This window comes from Pleurodeles waltl, chromosome 5 (assembly GCF_031143425.1).
Source record: "Pleurodeles waltl isolate 20211129_DDA chromosome 5, aPleWal1.hap1.20221129, whole genome shotgun sequence".
Lineage (NCBI taxonomy): Eukaryota > Metazoa > Chordata > Amphibia > Caudata > Salamandridae > Pleurodeles > Pleurodeles waltl.
The window spans coordinates 96,598,403-96,621,541 of NC_090444.1; the positions used below are offsets into that span (position 1 = coordinate 96,598,403).

General features: G+C 43.7%; 1 protein-coding gene across 11 annotated transcripts in view; it reads right to left on the reverse strand.

Annotated features, from left to right (window-relative positions):
* Window positions 1-23,139, reverse strand: part of OTOF (otoferlin) — an 875,032-nt gene that overhangs the window by 21,287 nt on the left and 830,606 nt on the right. For 7 of the 11 annotated variants that reach the window (XM_069233687.1, XM_069233686.1, XM_069233681.1 and 4 more), the window contains 5 exons: window positions 22,474-22,562; window positions 14,058-14,156; window positions 8,670-8,911; window positions 1,781-1,959; window positions 679-779 (listed from right to left, as the gene is read on the reverse strand). In XM_069233687.1, the coding sequence (XP_069089788.1) occupies window positions 679-779; window positions 1,781-1,959; window positions 8,670-8,911; window positions 14,058-14,156; window positions 22,474-22,562 (710 nt within the window). Of the gene's footprint in view, window positions 1-678; window positions 780-1,780; window positions 1,960-8,669; window positions 8,912-13,759; window positions 13,859-14,057; window positions 14,157-22,473; window positions 22,563-23,139 lie in introns of all 11 variants that reach the window. The other 4 variants (XM_069233684.1, XM_069233683.1, XM_069233685.1 and 1 more) reach the window with 1 other exon arrangement.

Sequence of the window (23,139 nt, forward strand, 5' to 3'; positions counted from 1 at the left end):
GATAATAACTACTTGGGTTTCTTAAAAGGTTGCTTTGGGTTGCTTTTTGAGTATTTGGATGGGGGTTGGGGCGTGTGTGTGTCTATGTACACTGTCACACCAGTCTCTAGCTTTCCATTTGACTGGTAAAAGGACAGCATCTAATGTAGTATTTTTTTTTTTTTCAGGGACTTAAGATGGATACAGGGCACAAGACAGGTGAGTGATGAGAATGAATGTCACTGCCTCCCTCCTGCCTCCTGGGGTTAGTAGCCCAGGCCCCATGTTGTTCATTTGTTGTTTTGTAAGCGTGATACAAATGTGGTGATATTAAGACCCTAAAGCATCCACTAGACTCTACCTGTCATTGTCAACCTGTGTAGCTTCCATCATACCAGAACCCTCTGCCAGACGCTACTGTGTTTTAAGTTCTCCCTGGACTGCTATTCACAGTGGCTTGCATGGGCTGCTGCATTCTTAGGGCCCTGATCTATACTTTTTTTGTGCCACATTTGAGTCATTTTTTTACGCAGAAGCAGCGCAAACTTACAAAATTCAATTACATTTTGTAAGTTTGCGCCGCTTTTGCATCACAAAATGATGCAAATGCGATGCAAAAAAAAGTATAAATCAGGCCCTTAATCTCTACTTCTTCAGCATGGAGAGGGCAGTGCTGGGTGAAACAGGTGAGATACTTACTTTGGCTTCTCCAACGGATCTGGTTCGTTCCTCCCGAGCCCTGCAGGACTTTTCTCCGCTTCTTCTGCGGTGAGCAGGTGGAGTTCGGCCTCCACTTTACCCTGCAGGTGACAGAACAATGCTTTGTTACCCAGTACCCCTCCAATAAACAGTCTGATAATTCATTCTACAGTTGAGAAAGGCAGTATATGAGCAGCTCCAATGGCAATGATGAGCATTTATTGACCTCAAACAGCTCACATGGTAGACTAAACTGTTTGCCATAATTCCCTCTATGTCAAAAATCCAATAATTTGGTACTTTTGCCATTATCACCTTTTGGGACATTCCTTGCATTTTTGACACAGTGTGTCATCATATTCATATAAAATGTTTAATTCCTCCTTGTTTACGTCTGCCTTCTCTCTCTGGTGCTGTAAAGTTCACTACTGTACATTTGAAGGACCCCTCCTCCTACATGGTTATTTCTTTCTTAGAAACAAGCATGGAGTCTGATCTGGGTTGCATAACTTGAAAACATTCTACACGTCAACCTCCATATCCCTTCCAGGAGAACTTCTACTTCACAAATTTTCTAACTCCTTTAACAAGACCACACCCTTCCTCAAACCCACAACAATGCTGCAGCAGTGCCAGTTTTATTCAGCTGCTGCTGGTAATGGGAGCCAAGTCTGAAAGCTTGCTGCCAGCCACTCCCTTTACCAACACCCATTGCACATTAGAACTTCTGTTGTTAAAGGGAGTGGAGTGAGGGTCTTTTACCCGCCATTGAGAGACTGCCAGTGGTTGTTATGGATAGAACAAATCACAATTTGCTGCCCAATTTTTTGTTCATGAAAGAAGTCAGTTTTACTAAGTATGGATCAACATGTTCCAATATGTTCAATTTCTTCTTTTATCTATTTGTTTTAGATTAATCTTCCAGAAATATCTATTATACAATCCAGTTTTGCTGAAGTCAAAACAATATCATGAGAATAGCTACAGGCAGCCCCTAAAATTCTAAGTATATCCTTCTTAACTTTCCTATGGGTGCTGATAGGCCAGTTTGGAAAAGATGTTGTTGATGAGAGAAACCACCTCCAAGATCACACCTTCTTACCGTGAGCTCAAGTTCATCATTCTCATTCCTGGCCACAAAAGGCCACCAGCCCTTCACCCTCTTCTGCTTGAAGATGGAGACCGTTGGCAGTTCCACTTCACTTGTTAGCATCTCAATGCTGCACTGTTTCGCCGTTTTCGCCCCACGAGGGAACCGGTTTAAGTCCAGTTCAATAGCACCTGTTAAAACAGGGACACTGTAAAATGTAGTAAGTGGATGAAGTAACTTCATGGCCTGATCTAAATCCTATATGAAGTGATCTGTGCCGTTAGACATCCACAGCCAACTGCTAAGTGCTGCTCATGCATTTCTGAAACAGCCATTCTCAAAAGAGTAACAAATTACATAGATCACAAATGTGCCCTAGATGATCAGTTTTATAAGCCTAATATGTTATTAAACAGGAGACTTGTTTGATGCATTACATAACTGAGCAGTGTTGTATATTTACTCTGGCACATGTTTGAGGATGCATTTGTGGTATCTGAAGTACCGGGTGGACATTTGCTCACACCATCTCTGCGTTTGATCCAAAACCCGTTCAAGTAAATTAATTCCTGCCTAGATTGTTGGTGATATGACTATCTGGAATTGTCAACAAAAAATAAATCAACTATTGCTATCATACACTAAGGCATATTAATTCACATACTCAACACATGGAACAACATTCAGACTCCTGTGGCGTGTCTCAGTAGCAGGAGAGTTTCATAGTGTTTTAGTCAGACAAAATATCACTTTACCTGCTGGAAAAAGGCCACTTTTGGGAATTTTGTACTACTTCAGCATTGCTAGTAGATTGAACTGTATGGCTGCTGCTTTACATATTCCTTTTTGAATAGTCTAATGGATCCCTAGTTCAAGGAGAACTAAATGAAAGGTAATTTGGATCCTACCCTACGTCTTCTCCTGAGCGGCCTGCTATAGGCCTGTGCACCATGTGCCACCAATCAAAATAAAAAACAACATAGACCTAGACCAGTACAAAAAAACCAGCAGTGGTATGGCTCCTGCAAACCGCACATCCCAACACACTAACCCGAACACTGGCTTATCAAGGGTCGTAACTTGCACGCCCATAGTTGTATGATACCTGGTTCTACCTGCTACATTACAACCAAAGTAAATATTTGTGATATTTGTTCTTTCATAGGAGAGCACTATTTGTTTCTTGGGACTGGAAGTCAAGCACATCTATATCTCTGTGTTTAAGTTTATTTACACCACATGCAGGTCTAGTGATCTGTGGTCCTGAAGAAGTCCCATCATTCTAAGGATGAAACACATGTTGGCTGTTCCATGAAGTATGATTGTATGTCAAATTGGATGAAGATAAATTAAACGGAAATCCTTCCTCTACTATACTTTGATACAATTGTTGTATTCTTACAATATCGCTACTTTTATTTATATACATTTTATATTTTTGCAACTTACCTCCTATACATGTGCACTCCACCTTCTGTGACTAAAACTAAAAACCATGGAATATATATGAAATCCCAAAGGTACCTGACTGCCAGCACAATTAACACAGAGTGGGTCTAAAATGGAAAGCTCTTGGCCCAACAATGGGACATTCACAACATTCGTTTTTCACCATGTGATACATTTGCTACCACCAGCTCAGAGCATGGCTGGGGTAGTTTGTGACTTTTTAACTTTTCTGCTATTTGAGAAAGCTTTTTTTGTTAGCTGTTGTGTCTTGGTTGCCACTTAACTATAACTTACAGTGGAGTTTTGGGAGAAAGTCACACTTGTGATAAAATAACGTTGTGAGTAGTGCCCTTTTTATTTAGGGCCTTTCTTTTCTTCACACCCTGGTGTAAAAGCCATGCACTGGAAACAACTAAAGATTATTCCACTACAAACCCATTCAAGTCCTCATACTCTCACTCCCAGATGAAAGCAATTCCTTGCTTGACATGCTCTTTGACTCCACAGTGCCCGTGTGCAAAGCATTCTACATGCCATGGCACAACTCATCAAGGGCCTGAAAAATTAGATCACATCACCCACTGCCTCATGGAATTCCACTAGACGTCCCCCCACCTGGATGTCCTCCATCATCTTCGAGATCAACTGCATTATCTACAAGGCCACAATTAATTGCACCCGCGCCTATCTGGCTGAGAAACTAACCGTTTTTGGTGGAACCCGAAACACCCACAGTCAGGTCATTGCCAAGCTGAAGATGGAGAAATGTAAGAAAGAAAAAAAAACTGGAAACAAGCCCTTCTAGCTACCCACCCATGGTCGTAATTTACATGAACATGCCTTTGACCATCAACAATTCCACAACTTTCTCCTATTCCTAAAACAGCTATAGTGCCACCTCGTCAAAGAATACATCTTCATACCTTAGGATGTTCCTCTCCCTCTACTGACCAATGTAGTATTCACTCCCACATTTTAAAGGATCGTGGATCTCAGCTGCTAGCCCTTCTCAGTGCTCTTTTGCCTCTAGCCCGGTTTGCACACTACCGATGCCCACATACCAACATAACGTGGTCTGAAATCTTATTGTCACCAAAACAGAGGACATGTTGTTTCAGGTACACCACCTATCGAGAAATCCTTTACCCTTCCAAACCACTCTTTATTCATTGGCTGTCAAATCTCATTCTCCATAGAACTGAAAAAAAGCATCATCTGGGATGCAAACCTTAGAACAAAATTACAGATGGGTGCTATAGTTCAACAATTTTTCTTACACTAGTAACTTCAATGGCTCATTTTATACATCACTACAGAGTTACAACTAATGGTTATAGAAGCCCTAAAGCAATGTTGTTTGGATATCAGAGAATCCTATCCTATGTGTTCAAATAACTGTGGAATGTTCTGAACACTGCTGTGTGCCTTATATTTAGTCTCAGGAAACACTGGTAAGTAATAGATAACAGACAGACCTCACAATGCCTTTTGGCTTCATATGCCAGATCCATTAGTGCTTACGTTGCTTGGTCACATGTTACCTTGAGGAGAAGATGGCATGGTATGTCCCAAGTCTCATCCTTAGATTAGTTGGCCATGGCCTGCTGGTGGTGCCTCAGCCCACCCCCTCACCTTAGACACCTTACAGTCCTCCAGAGAGGGCTATACGGTTTCTGTCATTGTCCCTTGAAACTCTGGATTTCCCTCTCATTTAGGTAGATTAGTAAATGCTTACTGTTCCTGCCTCGACTTAAAAATCCCAGCTGTTCTTCATTGGCAGTGCAACTTGTAATAAATACGTAAATAAAAAGAAATAGACCTAAATAGAGTGGTTCAAATTTGAAATTTGAAATCCTGAAACGCAACACTGCCTACACTGCCTACCAACTGGTGAAACAATGAGTCTAAAAAAGAAAGGTATTTGACAACTTCTTAAAGTCCAAGTGGTTAGAAATGAGAAGTAGAAATAAGGGCAAAGTGTACCTAGCATTGGCTTTGCCCTTGTTACTGTGACATTTGGAAAACACCATGAGAATCAACTTCAAATTGAACCTTCAAACATTGCTGGTGGTGATAAGGGGCCAGATGTACGAAAGGATTTTACCCATTCTGTGTCTATGGGAAAAAGCTTTCGTACATATGGCCCAAGGTTCTCTATATATTTAGAATGTTCCTCTTAGAAATGGGGTCTTTGGTTGGCAGCCAGGTTACACCCTGTCCAAGCAAGGACCCTCACTCTAGTCAGGGTATAGGAGAATCACACTCAGTTAATCCCCGCAAACCCCTTTGGTAGCTTGGCAAAGCAGGCAAGCTTAACTTCAGAGACAATGTGTTAAGTATTTGTACTAACACACACAGTAATACAGTGAACCACTACAAAATGACACAACACAGGTTTAGAAAAATATTTATTTAATTTATCTAAATAAGCAGGACCAAATACGACAAAGATCCACAATATACAGTTAGAAATATGAATTTAGCACTTAAAAGCATGAAAACAGTGCCTTGAGGCACACTTACTGAAAGTTGGTATTACGCGGCGGCGTGACGGAGGCGTTTCCTACAGTGTGACGCCAATGGCGCCGTTTACAGAGCCGTTCGATCCCCAGGTAAAGTACCTTTGTAAACAAGTAGAAAACTGGCCGGTGCATGGAGCTGAGGAGTGAAGCGTCGCTGGATCCAATGCAGCGTCGGTTCCGGTGCCACAGGGCAGAAGGGTAGAGGCGTTGCGCAGCGGCATCGGGTCCTTACTATAGGGTGGTGGAGGTGAAGCGGCGTCAGATGCGAAGTCGGTCCCTTGGTTCCGGCAGGTACAAAGTACAGCGAAGTCACGATGCTGTAGGGCGGCATCGCGGGGTCGTGATAACGTCACATGGACGCAGGCGCTTCAATGGCGTAGGTTGTCACGGACGTTAGACTTAGGACACTCGGGCGGGATCAGCAGCTGCAGCAACGCGAAGCCTACATGGTCGTCGCACTTTTGCAAGGTCCACGGCATTTGGGCAGGCAGTGTCGCAGTTCCGGGTAGTGGTGTCAGACTACAGGGTAGTCGAATTTGTCACGCTTCAGCAAGGTCCAAGGCCTCAGGGCAGGTGGCGTCATGGTTCCAGGCAGCGGCGTCCTTTGCAAAGTCGCATGGTGTCGTCCGGCGTCGCTAGACTGGTTTTTCTCCAGAAATTCACTTTCAGGGGCCCAGGAACTGGAATGGCACCCTCTGACAAACTAGAGTCCACAGCATGCAGACTCAGAACTGGTTAGTGAAGACTTTGCTGTACCTGAGGCTTCAAAACAGGAGGCAAGCTCTACTCCAAGCCCTTACAGATACCTCTCACACAGAAATGCAAAGTCCAATCTCTATCCCCTTGCACAGGCAGAAGCAGCAACTGCAGGATAGCCCAACACAGCACAGTCACAGGTCAGGGCAGCACTTCTCAGCAGTTCTACAGAGAGAGGTTCCTCATGAATCCTTGAAATGATCTGATTTGTAGGGGTTTTGGGTCCAATACTTATACACCTTTCTGCCTTTGGAGTTGGCAAACTTCAGAGTAAAGTCTCAAGTGTTTGTAAGATCCTTTCTTGTCCAGGCCAGGCCCCAGCCACACACCAGGGGGTTGGAGACGGTATTGTGTGAGGGCAGGCACAGCCCGGTGTGAGTGACCACTGCTCCCCTCCCTCCCAGCACAGATGGCTCATCAGGATATGCGAGCTACACCCCAGCCCCCTTTGTGTCACTGTCTAGAGAGAGGTGCAAACAGCCCAACTGTCAAACTGACCCAGACAGGGAATCCACAAACAGGTAGAGTCACAGAATGGTTTAAGCAAGAAAATGCCTATTTTTTAAAAGTGGCATTTTCAAACTCACAATCTAAAAACCAACTTCACTAAAAGATGTATTTTTAAATTGTGAGCTCAGAGACCCCCAAACTCCATATTTCTATTTGCTCTCAAAGGGAATCTGGCCTTTACTAATATTTAAAGGCAGCCCCCATGTTAACCTATGATAGAGATAGGTATTGCAATAGTGAAAACCGAATTTGGCAGTATTTCAGTGTCATTACATGTAAAACACATAAGTACATGTCCCACCTTTAACATACACTGCACCCTGTCCATGGGGCTACCTAGGGCCTACCGTAGGGGTGCCTTACAGGTATAAAAAGGGAAGGTTTGGGCCTGGCAAGTGGGTACACTTTCCAGGTCGAATTGGCAGTGCAAGACTGCACACACAGACACTGCAGTGGCAGGTCTGAGCTATGTTTCCAGGGCTGCTTGTGTGGGTGGCACAATAGGTGCTGCAGGCCCACTAGTAGCATTTGACTTGCAGGCCCTGGGCACCTCTAGTGCTCTTTACTAGGGACTTACTAGGAAATCAAATATGCCAATCATGGATAAACCAATCAACAATAGAATTTACACAGAGGGCATATGAACTTTAGCACTGGTTAGCAGTGGTAAAGAGCCCAGAGTCCTAAAGCCAACAAACAGAGGTCAGAAAAAATAGGAGGAAGGAGACAAAAAGATTGGGGATGACCCTGCAAAAAGGGCCAAGTCCAACAGTTTCCATACCAACGATTTGACTCTACGTACAAATCATCAACCATGTGAACTAATAGACATCCAACAAAAACAACCTATCCTTTGTTGAAGCATAGATGTGCAGAAGCTTCCTCAGTCCTATGGCTCCAAAACCAACCAGCTGTGTCTGAAATCAGAAAGGAAAATCTTGCTCTTTATCCACACACCATTCTACCAGAAACATCCATTGCCATTACCAAAGTAAAGCAATTAGTGTTCATTATCTTGTAGCTCTCGATGGCTGGAGCCAAGATTAGTGATAACTGCATCCCATCACTTCCCTGACCTACTAGGAGGCCTCATTCTCTTTATCACTCTCTCTGAAGACACATTCAATATAGTTGGACTGATAATCAAATCCCCTCTTCATATTGCTCTCGCTGCTGAAATACTAAATTGCCAAGCATTTAAGAGTGCTACAAACAGACACGTTGCTGGGATGAATTTGCTAACCGCTAGAGACAGCAACCTTTTACAACTTCCGGTGTCAGTGACTCCCCTTGCTTTCTTGATTGGGCTCCTAATACCGTAAGGGCCTTATTTCTACTTCCCACAAATCCCAAATTAGGCGTAAGTGACTTTTTGTGCCTGTGTTATCCGGGAAGTTTTCCTATACTAATGGTGTTTCCTAACGTCTGATACCCCTTGAGGTTGCTGCAGCACTCTATAATTTTATTTTCATACATTCATCAGGGAGATCTGCACCTCTTCTAGTCCATATTGTGTCAGCCTCCTGTGCCTCTGAAGCCCCTAAATATAATTGTAGATTGAGGCACATGGTTTTAGTTCCTACACATCATTTATTAATAGGAATACTATATCAGTGTTTTGATGGTCATATATTTGTTGGTCACACACACACACACATGCCTACCAAGGAAGTCATCTGCAGAGAAGTGGTCAGCGTCCCAGACTTGTAGGGTGAGGCGTGCTGGGATTTTGTATTCAGTCTCATCCCAGGAGAACATGGACTCCTTCTTGGAGATGACAATCTTTTCCTCGGCCATTAGATAGTCAAACGGAAATAGGAACCTCCAGTTGAAGTTTCCTTCACCGGTGAGGGAGTGGTAATGGACGTCTGTGTCCTGCTTGTCCTCCTGCTGGCCCTTCAGCCACCTAAGGTGGGAAAGCAAAGTCAGAGGAAAAGCAAATATTCACTCAGGATGCAGGTTAGCTGTGCTTAGGAGAGCTGCACTATTTCCCACTATGCCTGGAAGATGCACCTTGTTCACAGGTCCTCACAAGTTTAGTTTCACTCCTGGGCAGTTTCCTATCTACCAATGACTTTTGCCAATCCGAAAGGTATCAATTTTGGTAACCAGAAATATTCAAAATGCTCACAATTTTTTGCCAACTTTAAATAGCTTACAAAACCCAAAGAGTTTTGTGAAACAATTATGGTGTTGCAGTTTCCTTGAATTAATGTAGGCTTAAACTACACCACTTTCTATGAGATCTGTTAAGGAAACAATATTGGAGTCGCTGATTGACTTTACAACTGAGTAAAACAGCAATGTTGAGCTCTTCGGGTTAAACAGCAGATTACCACTTTGCTACAATTTGGGTGTAAACTCAAACCTTCTTTGTCTTGCTGGTGATGTGCAATAGGTGAATTACACCCTACATACACATATTTTGTTGAATACATAAACTGCTGTTTGTCATTGAAGTCACCCATAGTGACATATTTAAAAAACTGTAGCCTCTTAATAATTAACACAGGTTTAACATTTCTACTTTCCTTTGATTTCCATTCTGTTAGAGAACCGACTGTCATGTTGAAGAGATAGGTCTGGCAGAGTTGGGCATAGCTAAACAATGAAAGTATTGGAAGATGAGGAATCAGAAAAAGTCTATAAATGTGTAATTGTTCCCTTTTTCACATTATCAGGTACTATCTTGGGAACTAGGGGCAGTTGGAAAATATAACTCCTGTCTTACATCCATGTGAGCACATGTGAAACTGCATGTGCCTGAAGTACCACATGAGAGTTGCAGCGGCTCCCTGTAAGGTCCTGCAAAGATGCTGGCATTAGCCTCATTCACTCAAACTCACTAGGACAAGCATGAACGCTCTCAGAGGCAAACTCTGGATGTGCAAGCATCACCTCAGCTGATAGCTGAGAAAAGGTTACAAGTATCACAGGGCATCCTGACATGGACTACACATGGGGAACTCGAGTCTTGGATATTTATGATCTGCTCTGATGCCTTCTCCTATTAGAAATAAACTCTTGCTCCCTAGTGTGACAGAGACTTGGGTGTACAGGCGAACTCTGTCGGAGAAAGCTGAGAGGCCCTCAGACAATGGCCCCCAGAAGACATCTTTCTCTGTAGAACTCTCTTACTGCCACATCTGAATCTTTCGTTGTCTCAGTCAGGCCTTTCTTCACATGGTATTTTACTCTTCAGCTCAGTTTTAGAAATCAACAACAGTTTTGTCATCCACAGCGATACTGTATTTAACATCTAATGAGCTGGGCTTCATTTAAATCACAAAACTATCCAGTGTCAACCATACAATGTTTAACATCTGATTGGCTGTAGGCCAGCCGCCTTGCACATATTAGCCAGTCAAAAGAGGTTACTTCACAAAGAGCTGTTGCTACATTCATCAGGAAAAGTTGACCTTGCTCGAGAGAACCTGCCTCAGCACTATGTTCTTATACACTGCAAACACTTAGGAGTAGGCCAGTGTTGACTTGAATACCTGGAGGTCTGCAGTTGTTAAAGCTGGTAGAGTGCTGTCACTATTCTAATCTGAGTCTAACTGAAGGTTAAGATTACTAGATCTTAATTAGTAGAGATTAATAGAAAGTATCTATTTACATACCTTCTTGCTAAAGCAAGCATGAGAATTAAGAAATTGCTCAACATACTTCAGTTGGAGTGTGGTTCTGGGTATAGTGGGACAGGTTGTGTAACTGACTTTCTGGGTCTTGTACAAGAGTCTTAAGAATGTATTTTGAAACTAATGACTTAAAATATTTGTTGGCAGTAAGGATACCCTGAGGTATTGGAAAGCTATACTGCAACTTTATAGCAATCCAATGGGCATCCTCATACAGCTTAGATCACCATTTTATATCTGAAAGGTTAGAACATGGCTGATGATTGGAGAAAATGGATTCACCTGACAATGGCAAGGTGAGTGCAACAAAGACATGCTTGTTGGAGATGTTTTAGAATCATTTAGAAAGATTAATTGCAGAGAAATAGCTACTGAGCTGTATAATATTTGATGATAAAAGACTAGTAGTAATTTAAGGGAGAAAATCCTAAAATGGATTATTATCTATGAGTTATGACTACAGTTCTTTATCACAAATACCACCTGGACATTAAAGTAAGATAATTTAGTTTTCCAATGGACATTACTGAGCTGTTTTGCTCTTTTACCTCATTGGCTTGTGCCTTTGGTGGTATTGACTCCACCACAATGTCTGTCCTCTCAAGAGTGTCCACAGGCATAGTGAGATAGGCAGCATCTCAACAAATTACAGTTACATCACATGAATGCACAGGTGTACAGTTTGTTAGAATATGATACACCAAAAGAGGCATTTGCTCAGGTAATCTCAAAGGTCGGGTCCATTACAAAATGTGCACTTGGCTGCGGCTGCTGCGTATCTGAAAGAGGCATTCCTACAAAACCACCAAATTACATAGATCACAAATGTGCACAAGATGATCAGTTTCCTAAGCCTGATATATCATTAAACGGAAGACCTGTTCAGTGCAATACATAACTGTGCAGTGTGGTATCTTTACTCTGGCACATGTTTGAGGATGCTTTCATGGATATCTGACATACTGGGTGGACATTTGCTCGCACCATCTCTGCAAGTGAACCAAAGCGGGTTCAAGTAAATTAATCGGTGTGTAAGATGTGCAGCTGCATATTCACAGATATCCCAGAACATATCCACTAACCATAATTTGAGGCAATTGCAAATACTCTATGTTTCGTCAAATAGACAAGGTAAATCTGTAAGCTTTTTTAGATGTAGATTCAATCCTAGAGTCCCATTTGTTTTGAGGATACCAAAGCAATTCACTCTCGGAAAAGGAAACAGTTAAGGAAGGATAACATCCCACTCCAGCCTGACTGAGCAAGTGCCATCAAGTAGGAGACGGGAATTTCTAATGATAGACGGAGAAAAAAAATAACCACATATAACAGAGATGGTGCTCCTCACAGCGACATGCAGAGTGCTCGGGTGATGCATTCATTTCCAGGTGCAGTGCAGTTACATGAACAACAAAGTAACACTTACCTGTGTGAGAGCCGGGCAGAAGAAAAGTGAATACCTCCATTCCCAGCTCTCCCTGCCTCCCACCTCCCCACCAAAGGGCGTTCCCTTGCAGGGATGGCAATGGTGCAAACACATGAAGCACACTGTGTGCAGTCAACTCCTCCTCCAAGGGCATTTCTAGCTGGCTGGGTTGTGCGATGGTGCTGGGGCATGAAACACCTCTTCAGTGCTGAGGGTTCCAATGGTTCCTGCCAATTTAGAATTGTGTTCCAGGACCTTTCCTTGCTGTTTCAAAAGACTCCCCGGACACGGTTGGCATAGTAAATTGAACAGATCTACTTAAATGGGTGGGTGGCAAAGACTAGAGATCTGTGGCACTACAAAGTAGTCACAGGTGCCTTAGGACAGATTTAGTGGCACACGAGCTTCACCTACAGAAACCAATGAGTTTACAACTTATTGTGTCCTAGGGTATTCAAGAAATTAGAAGAAATGTTATTGATCTCAAAGTTTATTGACATATCCTTCATAACCATGTCAGAGATAGAAAAACACATTGTACAGGTAGTCAAGCCATTGACCTCATGCTTGCTACCAAATAAAAATGCTATTGTGGGCTAACAACAATTGTTTGCCATTCCATTGAAGACATGTTTAGTGGGCTCAGTTGCTCCCACAAGGGCCTGCTAAGTCTGTGGATGGTACATAGAATTTTGGAACATACACACTGGTCCTTTCCCAGGAGAATAACTTCACCCACACCATGAACGTCAGTGCAATTCCAGGGGTAGCATTATCTAAACATCTGATACATCAGTGTCTGTAAAATACTGCAGTCTAGATGCAGGTTGGTACAATCTCTATTAATTTGAAGAAACCTGATGTTTTGTCTGTGTGATTTGACGTGCTATTTTTCCAACCAGAGTCACAGGGGATACATCACATGACATACTAGGTAGTATCACATGACATAATCTGCCTCATATAGAACAGACCTTCTCATAAGTCAAGAGGTATCATAATGTATCTTCTGCACCAAAAGAAATCAGCATTTGGCCAACTGGTGGTCTGAGTGTATGGCTTGATTAAAAAAAGTGGTTTCCCATGTCTCCGTCTAAAACAAAAACATCAACAAGTTTTATCCTAATTTCTTGAATTAGCTTTTAAAACGTTTTGATTAATGTTTTTGTGTTATGGTGTGACAACATTAGCTAAGAAGTTGTAAATAGATACAGATACATCTCTATGTCTGTGACTGATGGACAGTCACACCAGTTCGATAATAATGTCACCCTAAACTATTGGGTTTCCTTGTGTTGAACCCCGCAGTGTAAATGTGTCCCTGGCATCTGTAGAATTCTTTGGTTATGGTGGCCCTCCCAAATGTCTTGTAAACTCACTGATTTCTTCTCTTTTCCCTCAAAGACTGAAGAGCAATTTCATTTGGTAACGAGCCCAACAGCACCACCACATGTCAACGCATCAGCCAGCTAGAAATGGGAGCGGAACAGTTTTGGGGTGCAGAGCAGTGCAGTTCAGTGACACAAGCAGTGACGAGGACAGTGGTTTTGGACATGATCCCGCACAGGGATGGGTGAAGGGAGGATAGGAAAAAGGACGTAGATGGAGATGAAGGACTGAGGGAGGTGGTTAGGTGGTGGGGTGGAGGGAAACAGGGGAACAGGCAGTGCACGACAGTCATTGTTACCCCTTGACATAGATGTCAGACATCTTCTCGCCTGTCATGAAAGCATCATCTTCTAGAATCACTTCGTCAGTGTTCCAAATAATAATACGCAGCTCAAAACTAGACAGCAATAGCACGACAAGAACCACAAGGGGAGAAAGACAAAAAAAGGAAACAAAAAGAGGCACAAAAAAGCAAAATTCTGTTATTCACACACAACACGGAAAACAACAACAACAGCTATGGAGGACTGGTGCCCGCGAGCAACACCGCTACAAAGAAGCACACCCGCAACACAAGTTTTCACACTTGTACGTACCCCCTGACAAAAATGTCACTAGACTTTTCTCCTGTGAAGTAATCATCGTCTTCAAGGATTACCTCATCTGTATTCCATATTATCACTCTAAGATCGTATCTGGCAAGGAGGAAGCGAGACAAGGTGAGACGAGGCCTTGGAAGTCCAGGGAGGTTGGAAAGGATGTGGAGGTCTTGGTGTTGGGGAAGCATAGGTGATGGGATGTGAGGGAAGGATTAATGGGTAGGTGGGAGAGGAATTGAAAGTAGTCTGTAAGTATAGCACAGTAGTCTGAAAAATCAGTGCTGCCTTCCAGCCAGTCAGGACCCGGTGTTGTGCAGTACTGCAATCTGGAATAGTTAAAGGCAGAGCCATTTTGTTAATGGTAATAATAATATGAATAATAACCTGAATGTACTTTATCCTGGATAATAAGCCTTTTTATGTATTTATCATTAAATAAACAATAAATAAGACTTTTTGGAGTCCTATATCTTTTCCTGTCTACAAGTAAACTTAGGTCAGCAATATGATGAGAGGCTTGTTTGTGACTAATTTAAAAGAAAAATGACAAACGTCTGTCCATAAAGAAGGTGTAAACACCATGTTGTACTCATGTTACATTTTGCCCTATATAGAGATACAAAGGCTGGTGCTTTTAAAGTCAGCGTGGAGGATAATGCAACATTCAGATTTTCTACTAGGAACATAATTGTGTCTGTACTTTTGGATAATTTAACAAAATGCCCACATTTGTTAAGCTGTTTTCAAAGTAAGCTCTCAGGTGACAGACATTACACAAGCTCTTAAATAAAAGAAACATCCTTTGACATGATAACCTTCATGGACCATGTCTCCTGTATCAGTAACACCAGTCACTGGCATCTGCCAGATCTACCCCCGAACGCATGCATCACCAGGTCCATGAGATGTCTCTCCCAATATATGGTGTCCATCCTCCTGATGTACCCATGGACCTCCTCCTCAGCATAATTTCCCATCCTTTATTTTACATCCTTCATCTCTTGAGCATTGCCTCACACCTTTATCATCTGTCTCCAGGTCTATACCTATTATTCCAAGGGCCTGTACTCCCAAAACGCCTGGTGTTTCACTGTCTTCCTCTTCGGATTAACTCCTACTCTCTTAATTGCAACCTAGTGGCTTGTACCACAGCACAACTAATATAGTCTATATTACGCACACAGCATCCCATGGATGGACCACTCTACTTTTCATTGTCCTGTTGTTGCACAGGGGACATTTCAAGCCCACACCGCCGCACTGTTTTACATATTTCTTATAACATGCAGCACATGGGAATCACCTGTAACCCTCTTTCATGTTGTGGCCTTTCCTCTCACAATCCAACCCAATCCCTGTCCTCACATTGTTTTTTTCTCTTCTCTTCCATATTTACTCTCTGTTTTTAACAGTCACTGCTGCCCTATGCACTCTTACTTTTTTTGCACCTTCCTTGTTGCGCGGAGTTGGTAGATAAGCATTTATGTCCGCAGCATTGCCACCTTCTCATATACTTTTTTATATCTCAACAACAGCCATGTAGTGGTGCATGACCACACATGCCCTGGCTGCCAGTCTCGAAGAACTTTGATTCCATCTTCTGGACTGGGGAAGTTGGTTAGATAACAAGACAAAATTCCATTGACTGTGCAACCAGAGACCAATTACAATCAGATTCCAAAGCTATCAGCCCTTGATAATTTAGGCCCATATTTATACTTTTTGACGCTAAACTGCGCTAACGCAGTTTAGCGTCAAAAAGTTTTGCGCCGGCTAACGCCATTCTGAAGCGCCATGCGGGCGCCGTATTTATTGAATGGCGTTAGCCGGCGCAAGCAGACCGGCGCTGCCTGGTGTGCGCGAGAAAAACCACGTACACCAGGCAGCGCCGGTGTAGGGGGAAAATGGCGCATGGGCGTCTTAAAATGGGGCAAGTCAGGTTACGTCGAAAAAATCATCGTAACCCGACTTGCGCCATTTATTTTCGACGCCCATCCCCCATCAACATGACTCCTATCATTGTAAAGATAGGAGTCATGCCCCCTTGCCCAATGGCCATGCCCAGGGGACTTCTGTCCCCTGGGCATGGTCATTGGGCATAGTGGCATGTAGGGGGGCACAAATCAGGCCCCCCTATGCCACAAAAAAAAAAAAAAAAATACTTACCTGAACTTACCTTAATGTCCATGGGATGGGTCCCTCCGTCCTTGGGTGTCCTCCTGGGGTGGGCAAGGGTGGCAGGGGGGGTCCCTGGGGGCAGGGGAGGGCACTCTGGGCTCATTTTGAGCCCACTTGTCCCTTAACGCCATGCCTGACCCAGGCGTTAAAAAGCGGCGCAAATGCGCCGTTTTTGGCCACGCCCACTCCCGGGCGTCATTTTTGCCCGGGAGTATAAATACCACGTAAAGGCCTGGGAGTCATTTTTTAAGACGGGAACGCCTCCCTTGCATATCATTAACGCAAGGAAGGGGTTCACGCTAAAAAATGACGCACACTCCGGGCACTTTGGCGCCGGAAGCGTCTAACGCCATAGTATAAATATGGCGTTAGTTGGCGTTAGTTTAGCGTCGAATTTGCGTCGAAAAAAACGACGCAAATTCGGCGCAACCAGAGTATAAATACGGCCCTTAGTTTCTTGTCTCCACTTATGTCTTGTCCATCAGCGCCCATGTACTGGATCTGTTGCACTCTAACAATGAACCGTGGCTTGAAATTTAACCTTTAAAAGGAACTTTTCAATACCTTCTTTATCTTATGGAGATTCCTTGGAAGGGCACCAGAAGCCCCTTTAGTCCCTCAGTTGGAGCTCTGTAGCCAAGTGAACTTCCACGATTCATGGCCCCACCATTGGGCACTGCACGCTGTCCCTGTGGCCCCCCTTTGAGTGACAGCTTGATTGCCAGGCATTTGAATGGGCATTTTGTTGCATGTCTGGTATGTGAGTCTGAGGGTAAAGTGGATAGGAGAGTTTAGATATGAAATATTTTGTTTAAACGGCTTACATACTTTGGGCCAGATTTACAAGGCCCGAGGGCCTCCTTGTGCCACATTAGCATCATTTTTTTGTGCTAATGTGGATCAAGGAGACAATTTTCACAGTGCCACATCAACAAAGTGGCACAATGCATGCACTGCACCACTTTGCGAGCCCTTGCGCCACATTATGCCTGCGTCAGGCATAATGTATGCAAGGGGGGGGGTCCATGCCGTCGTTAGAAAGCCCACAAAAATGGTGCAGTGAAATCTTCAAGATGTCACTGCTCCATTTTTGGCGTCATTTTTAATGCCTACTCAATGCAGGCGTTAAAGTGACGCACCCGTTGTAATCAATGGGCCTTCGTGCACTTCGCTGCACTAGCCTAAAAAATGTTGACACTAGGGCAGCAAAGGGCCACAATAGCGTAAAAATATTTTGACACTATTGTTCTAACGTGCGCCATGGTGCACCGTATTGTTTGTACAGCGCAACCATGTTGTCATTAGGTGGTGGTACGTACGTTACCAAAGACCTTAGTCATTATCAACAAAAAGATGCCACATAGGTTTGAAATGCAGCAGAGCTGGTGGTTGTGAGGAACAAAAGAAAGGCTGAGACTGTGTGTGTGCTTTTGACTGTGGGATCTGTTCCCAGTGCCAGCTGCATGCATGGACCTTGTGGGTTAGAACGCTTAATGTCTGCTACCTCCAGTCTACCCATCAATGCCGCTCAGCCCAAATGGAGAGGAGGGCTAAAAACAAGCAGCTGCTGCTCTCTCTGCTGCAGCAGCAGCCTTGATGCTGTAGGTCTCTTGCAGGTTGCTGCAGGTCATGCTGGTCCGTTATCGGTCATCACGCCTACATGGGTACGGTGAAGGCTAACAGGCAGTAGACATGCTTAGGGATGCCTGGAAGCCTATCATGTCAAGTCAGTCTATCCGATTGCTACTTGACCGGCAACACAGTCTAAGCCTCCCTTCCCCCCTTTTCAGTTTTCATGATAATTCATAAATGTGCAGCAATGCAGGTAAATGACTTAATCTGGATGTGTAACTCAAGAGGGCTGCCATTTGGTGTGCTTGTTTCTCACCATTTGTAAGCTCCAAGAACCATACTGGAACCCAAGCGGGGATAGATTTATATTTCTCAAACTGGTGGAGAAAACATAGTTAAATTTTTTGCATTGGTTTTAAGTGATGTGATGCATGAGAAGGAATGGCAAATGCCATGGTGGAAAGGAAAAAACAGATTATTAAAAAGTGTAGCAAGTTGGAGCTCAGGCAACATGCATTTCTTCTTCACCATTTGGGTATTCTCCCAAAAATGTAACATTATGCCAGTATTGTAAAAACCTATGTTGATTGTGTAATTCTCTTGTTGTTCAAATATAACACCTTTTCTGGGGCACAATCTGGAAACACTAGACAGAGTCACTGTGAACAAAAACGTTACACCACTATGTGGTTCAATATGGTTTAAACTTTCCCATACTTAATCTAGAGGAAGCTGACCTCGGTAGAATCCATCCATTCCAATATTTTTACTCCCATCATCCAGTGCTCTCTCTCTCTCAGCCAATCAAACAGGAGTGGACATGCCAAGCAGGACTAGCCACACAGGTGGTAAGGTGCAAGCTACTGACAGATTGCTCCCTGAAGGAAGAGATGGTCCAGGAAGGTCATGATATTCCACTTTTATGTCACATAATGTAATGACAATGAGTAATGCAAAAGCACCATTCTCCTCTCCAGCTTCCCAAAGTGCTCTAACAATATCTATATTTTCAATAATATCATTAATCTTACATTGTGCTAGGAGCACCAGTAAGGGATAACAGCAACTGGCTGCCTGGCCACTAGGACAGAGGAATCATGTGAACCTCTTTAAATGGACAGTGGATTTTGACAGCCTGAAAGCTCAACTAACAGCCCAGCTTATGGGATGTAACATGCACATTCCATCAATTTACTTCCTGCAGCACCCTTCGAAGTGAACACTTCCTATGTAAATGAGCACTTGTATAGCGCACTACTCACCCGTTAGGGTCTCAAGGCGCTGTACTCATACCGCTATGGAACCCCTCCTGGCTTTTCCCTCTGAGGTGCCCACTCCTGAGCACCCCCAGGGTGAAGCCAGGCATCCAAGCGCTGTTGGGGCCCTTGTGGAGATTAAGCAAGCTATTGCCCAGAGTTGCAGAGTGGGACCCATGAATTAGATTAGGCACTGAGGCGAGAATTATCTGGTCAAGGGGACTTGAACCCTGGTCTTGAGCCAGATCTCTGCTTCAGGGTCTGCCGCTCTAACCATTGAGCCACACTTCTCCACTTTTAGCCACACTTCTCCACTTTTCACTATGAAATGAACACTTCCTGTGAGGACCCCTTATTGAGTGGGCACTTCCTGTGAGGGAATCATTGGTACAGTACAATCTGGTATGTCAGGAAACTCTGTGCTTGCTTGCTGTAGCATCTGAACGAGTGCCCCTGCTGATTCTTCGGAAGCCAACTTTTTCTTGTTTTCATCATAAAGTGTATGTAATCGGGAAGATTGGAAGGAAGGGCGTAGCGGAGGAGGCGAGAGAAGGGAGAATGAAGGGAGGGACGGGTATGGCCCACAGTTTACTTACAGGTATTGGTGTGGTCATCAAAAATTGATTTGGGATTTTGTTTTGATTGTCTTGTGTTATTTGTTAGCACAAATTCGATCTGCCCCTCTAAGAAGGGTTGTGAGCCGCAGGAACTACATGCTAGATGATCTATGTCAGCACCTTGATTCTTTCCTCCAGGCAAACTGTTCTACAACTGTTTTTGTTTTCATTGGAAACCAGAGGGATGTTTTATGGAAAACACCTAATTTATTAGGAAACACTGCAGTGCCCACGTGGGTTTGTACATGTACAATTTACAGATAGAAACATAATATTGAACTCTAGATGCCTTTACTAGTTATAATTCTTATCCAGGGTCAATACCTTATCTGGAACAGTGCACTGAAAAACCAAACAAAACATCATGGGCCTTCTTACACATAAGGCACATTCTTCCTATTTGCACCACGGCCCACAGGGAAAGTGTGTCCTATCAGGAAGAATGCACTGTCCTCAGGGCAGCCGCGAATTCACGGTGCCCGCAGGGCAGAGCATTGAAAGGTAAATCCGGAGCAGCTGTTTAAACGCTGCTCCGTGTTTCTCTGTGCAGGCGGCACCAGGCTGCACTTTCAAAAGAGATTAGAGAACCCCTTGTAGGCAGGTGCAGTGAGTGACTTGCAGGCGGGTGAACTGAGTGACTGCACCCGCCTGCAAGGGGGATGTCTGTAGATCCATGGGTCCCCCTTTTATCCCTTGAGAGGGCTACCCTAAGGGGGTGCCTGCAAGGGGGATGTCTGTAGATTCATGGGTCCCCCTTTTATCCCTTGAGAGGGCTACCCGAAGGGGGTGCCTGCAAGGGGGGATGTCTGTAGATCCATGGGTCCCTCTTTTATCCCTTGAGAGGGCTACCCTAAGGGGGTGCCTGCAAGGGGGATGTCTGTAGATCCATGGGTCCCCCTTTTATCCCTTGAGAGGGCTACCCTAAGGGGGTGCCTGCAAGGGGGATACCTGCGGATCCAGGGGTCCCCCTTTTATCCCATGGGAGGGCTACCCTAAGGGGGCGCACTGACAGTGTGCACCTTTTTGTTGCATACTTTCAGTGCGCCTCCCGAAGGCATGTTTGCTTTTGCGCCCACATTAGTAACACAGCAGGAGTGCAGGGGCAAAGTGATTTCCTCATTTCTAAGGGGCCGTGCCCCCATTCAAATGAGGGAACACCCTTCTTGACAGTGCTGGCGTTACATGTGCGCCAGCGCTATCTGTATTACACAGGGGGCACCAAAAGAGAACCAGTTCTGTAATACCAAATTACCCCAGGGTACTTCTAGGTCACAGAATAATGAAGAATGGGGGACAGTTTTGTCATGGCACTAGGCATCCTATTGATGAGCCAGTCCTTGTAAATAATCTCTCTGATTCTCTCCCTAATTAGAAGCAGCACTTTTCAATTTGTTTAGTGTTATTTCTGTTTTCTGACAGATTATGGGTGTACAGCCAAATAAGTGAGCCAGTTCATGCACAATCTAACAGAATTAGGGCAAAAGCTAAGGTACTGGAACACTGCTTGTTCATGGCATGTTTCATAATATTGCCTAGAATGTCCATCTGAAAATGACAAACTGGCATTAAAAATAATAGGTGAACATTTTAGAGTAGAGAAAAATGTCTATACCTTACATTCACACAATTACTGACAATAGTAACTTAGTTGCCTAACCATGTGCATAAATGCTTTGTGAATGAACCATTTCTATTTCATAGAGGGTAGCAAGCATACATTTGAATAATTGTAATACTTAAGTACACAATAATACGGGGTTGCCCGAACTGATGGACTAATTCATTTGGTAAAATATTTGGCTTCATTAGCTACATATATGTGTCAAATATTACTCAGAATGTACAAAAAGGTATACTTGGCATGTTGTTCTAGCACAACATACATGTATAAGTAAACCACTCCTTGCAACATCTTTTTGAAGCTTCAGTATTGGTAGTCCTATAAAGGAGTAGTAATGGGAACTACTGGTACATGCACTAATCAGATAACTTGGGCCATCTTAGCTATGGCCCTCAACAAATGATCGCCATCTGATAAGGTGTCTGTTTGGCTTACTACTGGCAGAGAGGCCAGTCCCTAAGTATGCGCATGGAAGGTAGAAGTGATACATACAAAGACAACGAGTCCATCACAAGTCACCACATGGGCCCGGAAGAGATTCTGCAGCATTGCAAATCCAGCTATTAAAGCTAACCATTTGCCACCAACCATGTCTCAGTGTATCTAGTAGACCGAGCATGCACTGGAATGATCTTTCAAATAATAGTTTGCATCCTTTTTATTACTTTAAATGTGGTATGGCTGAACATTTGTGAGTGCCTAGTTTTATGACTCGATGAAATATGGTAATATGTGGTTGAGAATCATGAGTTAGAATGTCTTTAAAGGTTGATATACCCTATGCCACACTACCAGTTTCTTTTCTTAGAAGCTGAAAGTTCTTGGAAAGGAATGTGTTCAAGCAGAATGCTTTGATTTTTAAGGAATGTTTTGTGGTTTAATTCCCTATCAAAACTGGAACCTACAGTAAGTGAGTTCTGATTCAATAGGCTTGCTACCATCTAGGATTTATTTTTTTACACTTTTCTTCTCTGCCTTAAACAAACGCCTTATCATTTCTCACGTATGCTATTAGGTTCCACGGCAGACGCTGTTGATGAAAGGATTGGACCAAATGTAGTGATGTTTTTAGGTATGGGTTTAGGGTTAGAGTTAGAGAGTGTAAGGTTGACTGACTTCTACCCCCTATATCCCTATATTTTCCTTGGACACCGTAGACTACATAATACCTCTTTGGCTTCCTGGGGGAGATGTCGATGGCCGGGCCTGGAGCTGGCATATCCATTGGAAACATGTCCACCCACATTTCCAGACGGCCCTGTGTTCAGACGAAAAAAGGAGACACAAGGCTTAAATCGTTAATCAACAGCCCTTCTCTGCATTGACATATAGGAGAATCTCAAATTGCCATCTCCCCGTTACAAAAAGAAAGAAAACATGTAAAGATGCCACATCAAGAAATGCTGTTGTTTCACCTGGGAAAAAAGAAACTCATTGAGGAGGTGTAACAATTCACAAGAATGAAATGTTAAGAAGGCGCACTGCGGCATTTTTACAAGCCCCTAGCGCCACCTTGCGCAAAAATTAGGGTCATTTTGTTTAGGCTAATGTGGCATTAAGGAGGCATTTTTGCCGCACAATATTTACAAAGTGGCGCAATGCATGCACTGCGCCACTTTCCAAACCCTTGCGCGACATTATGGCTGTGCCAGGCATAATGTTTGCAATGGGGCCTCCTGGCACTAGGATTCCCACAAAAATGGTGCAGTGAAATTTACAAGATTTCACTGCACAATTTTGGCATGATTTTTAACGCCTGCTCAAAGCAGGCATCACAATGACGCACCCATAATAACCTAAGGGCCTCCTTGCACTTTGCTGCCCCAGTGCCAAAA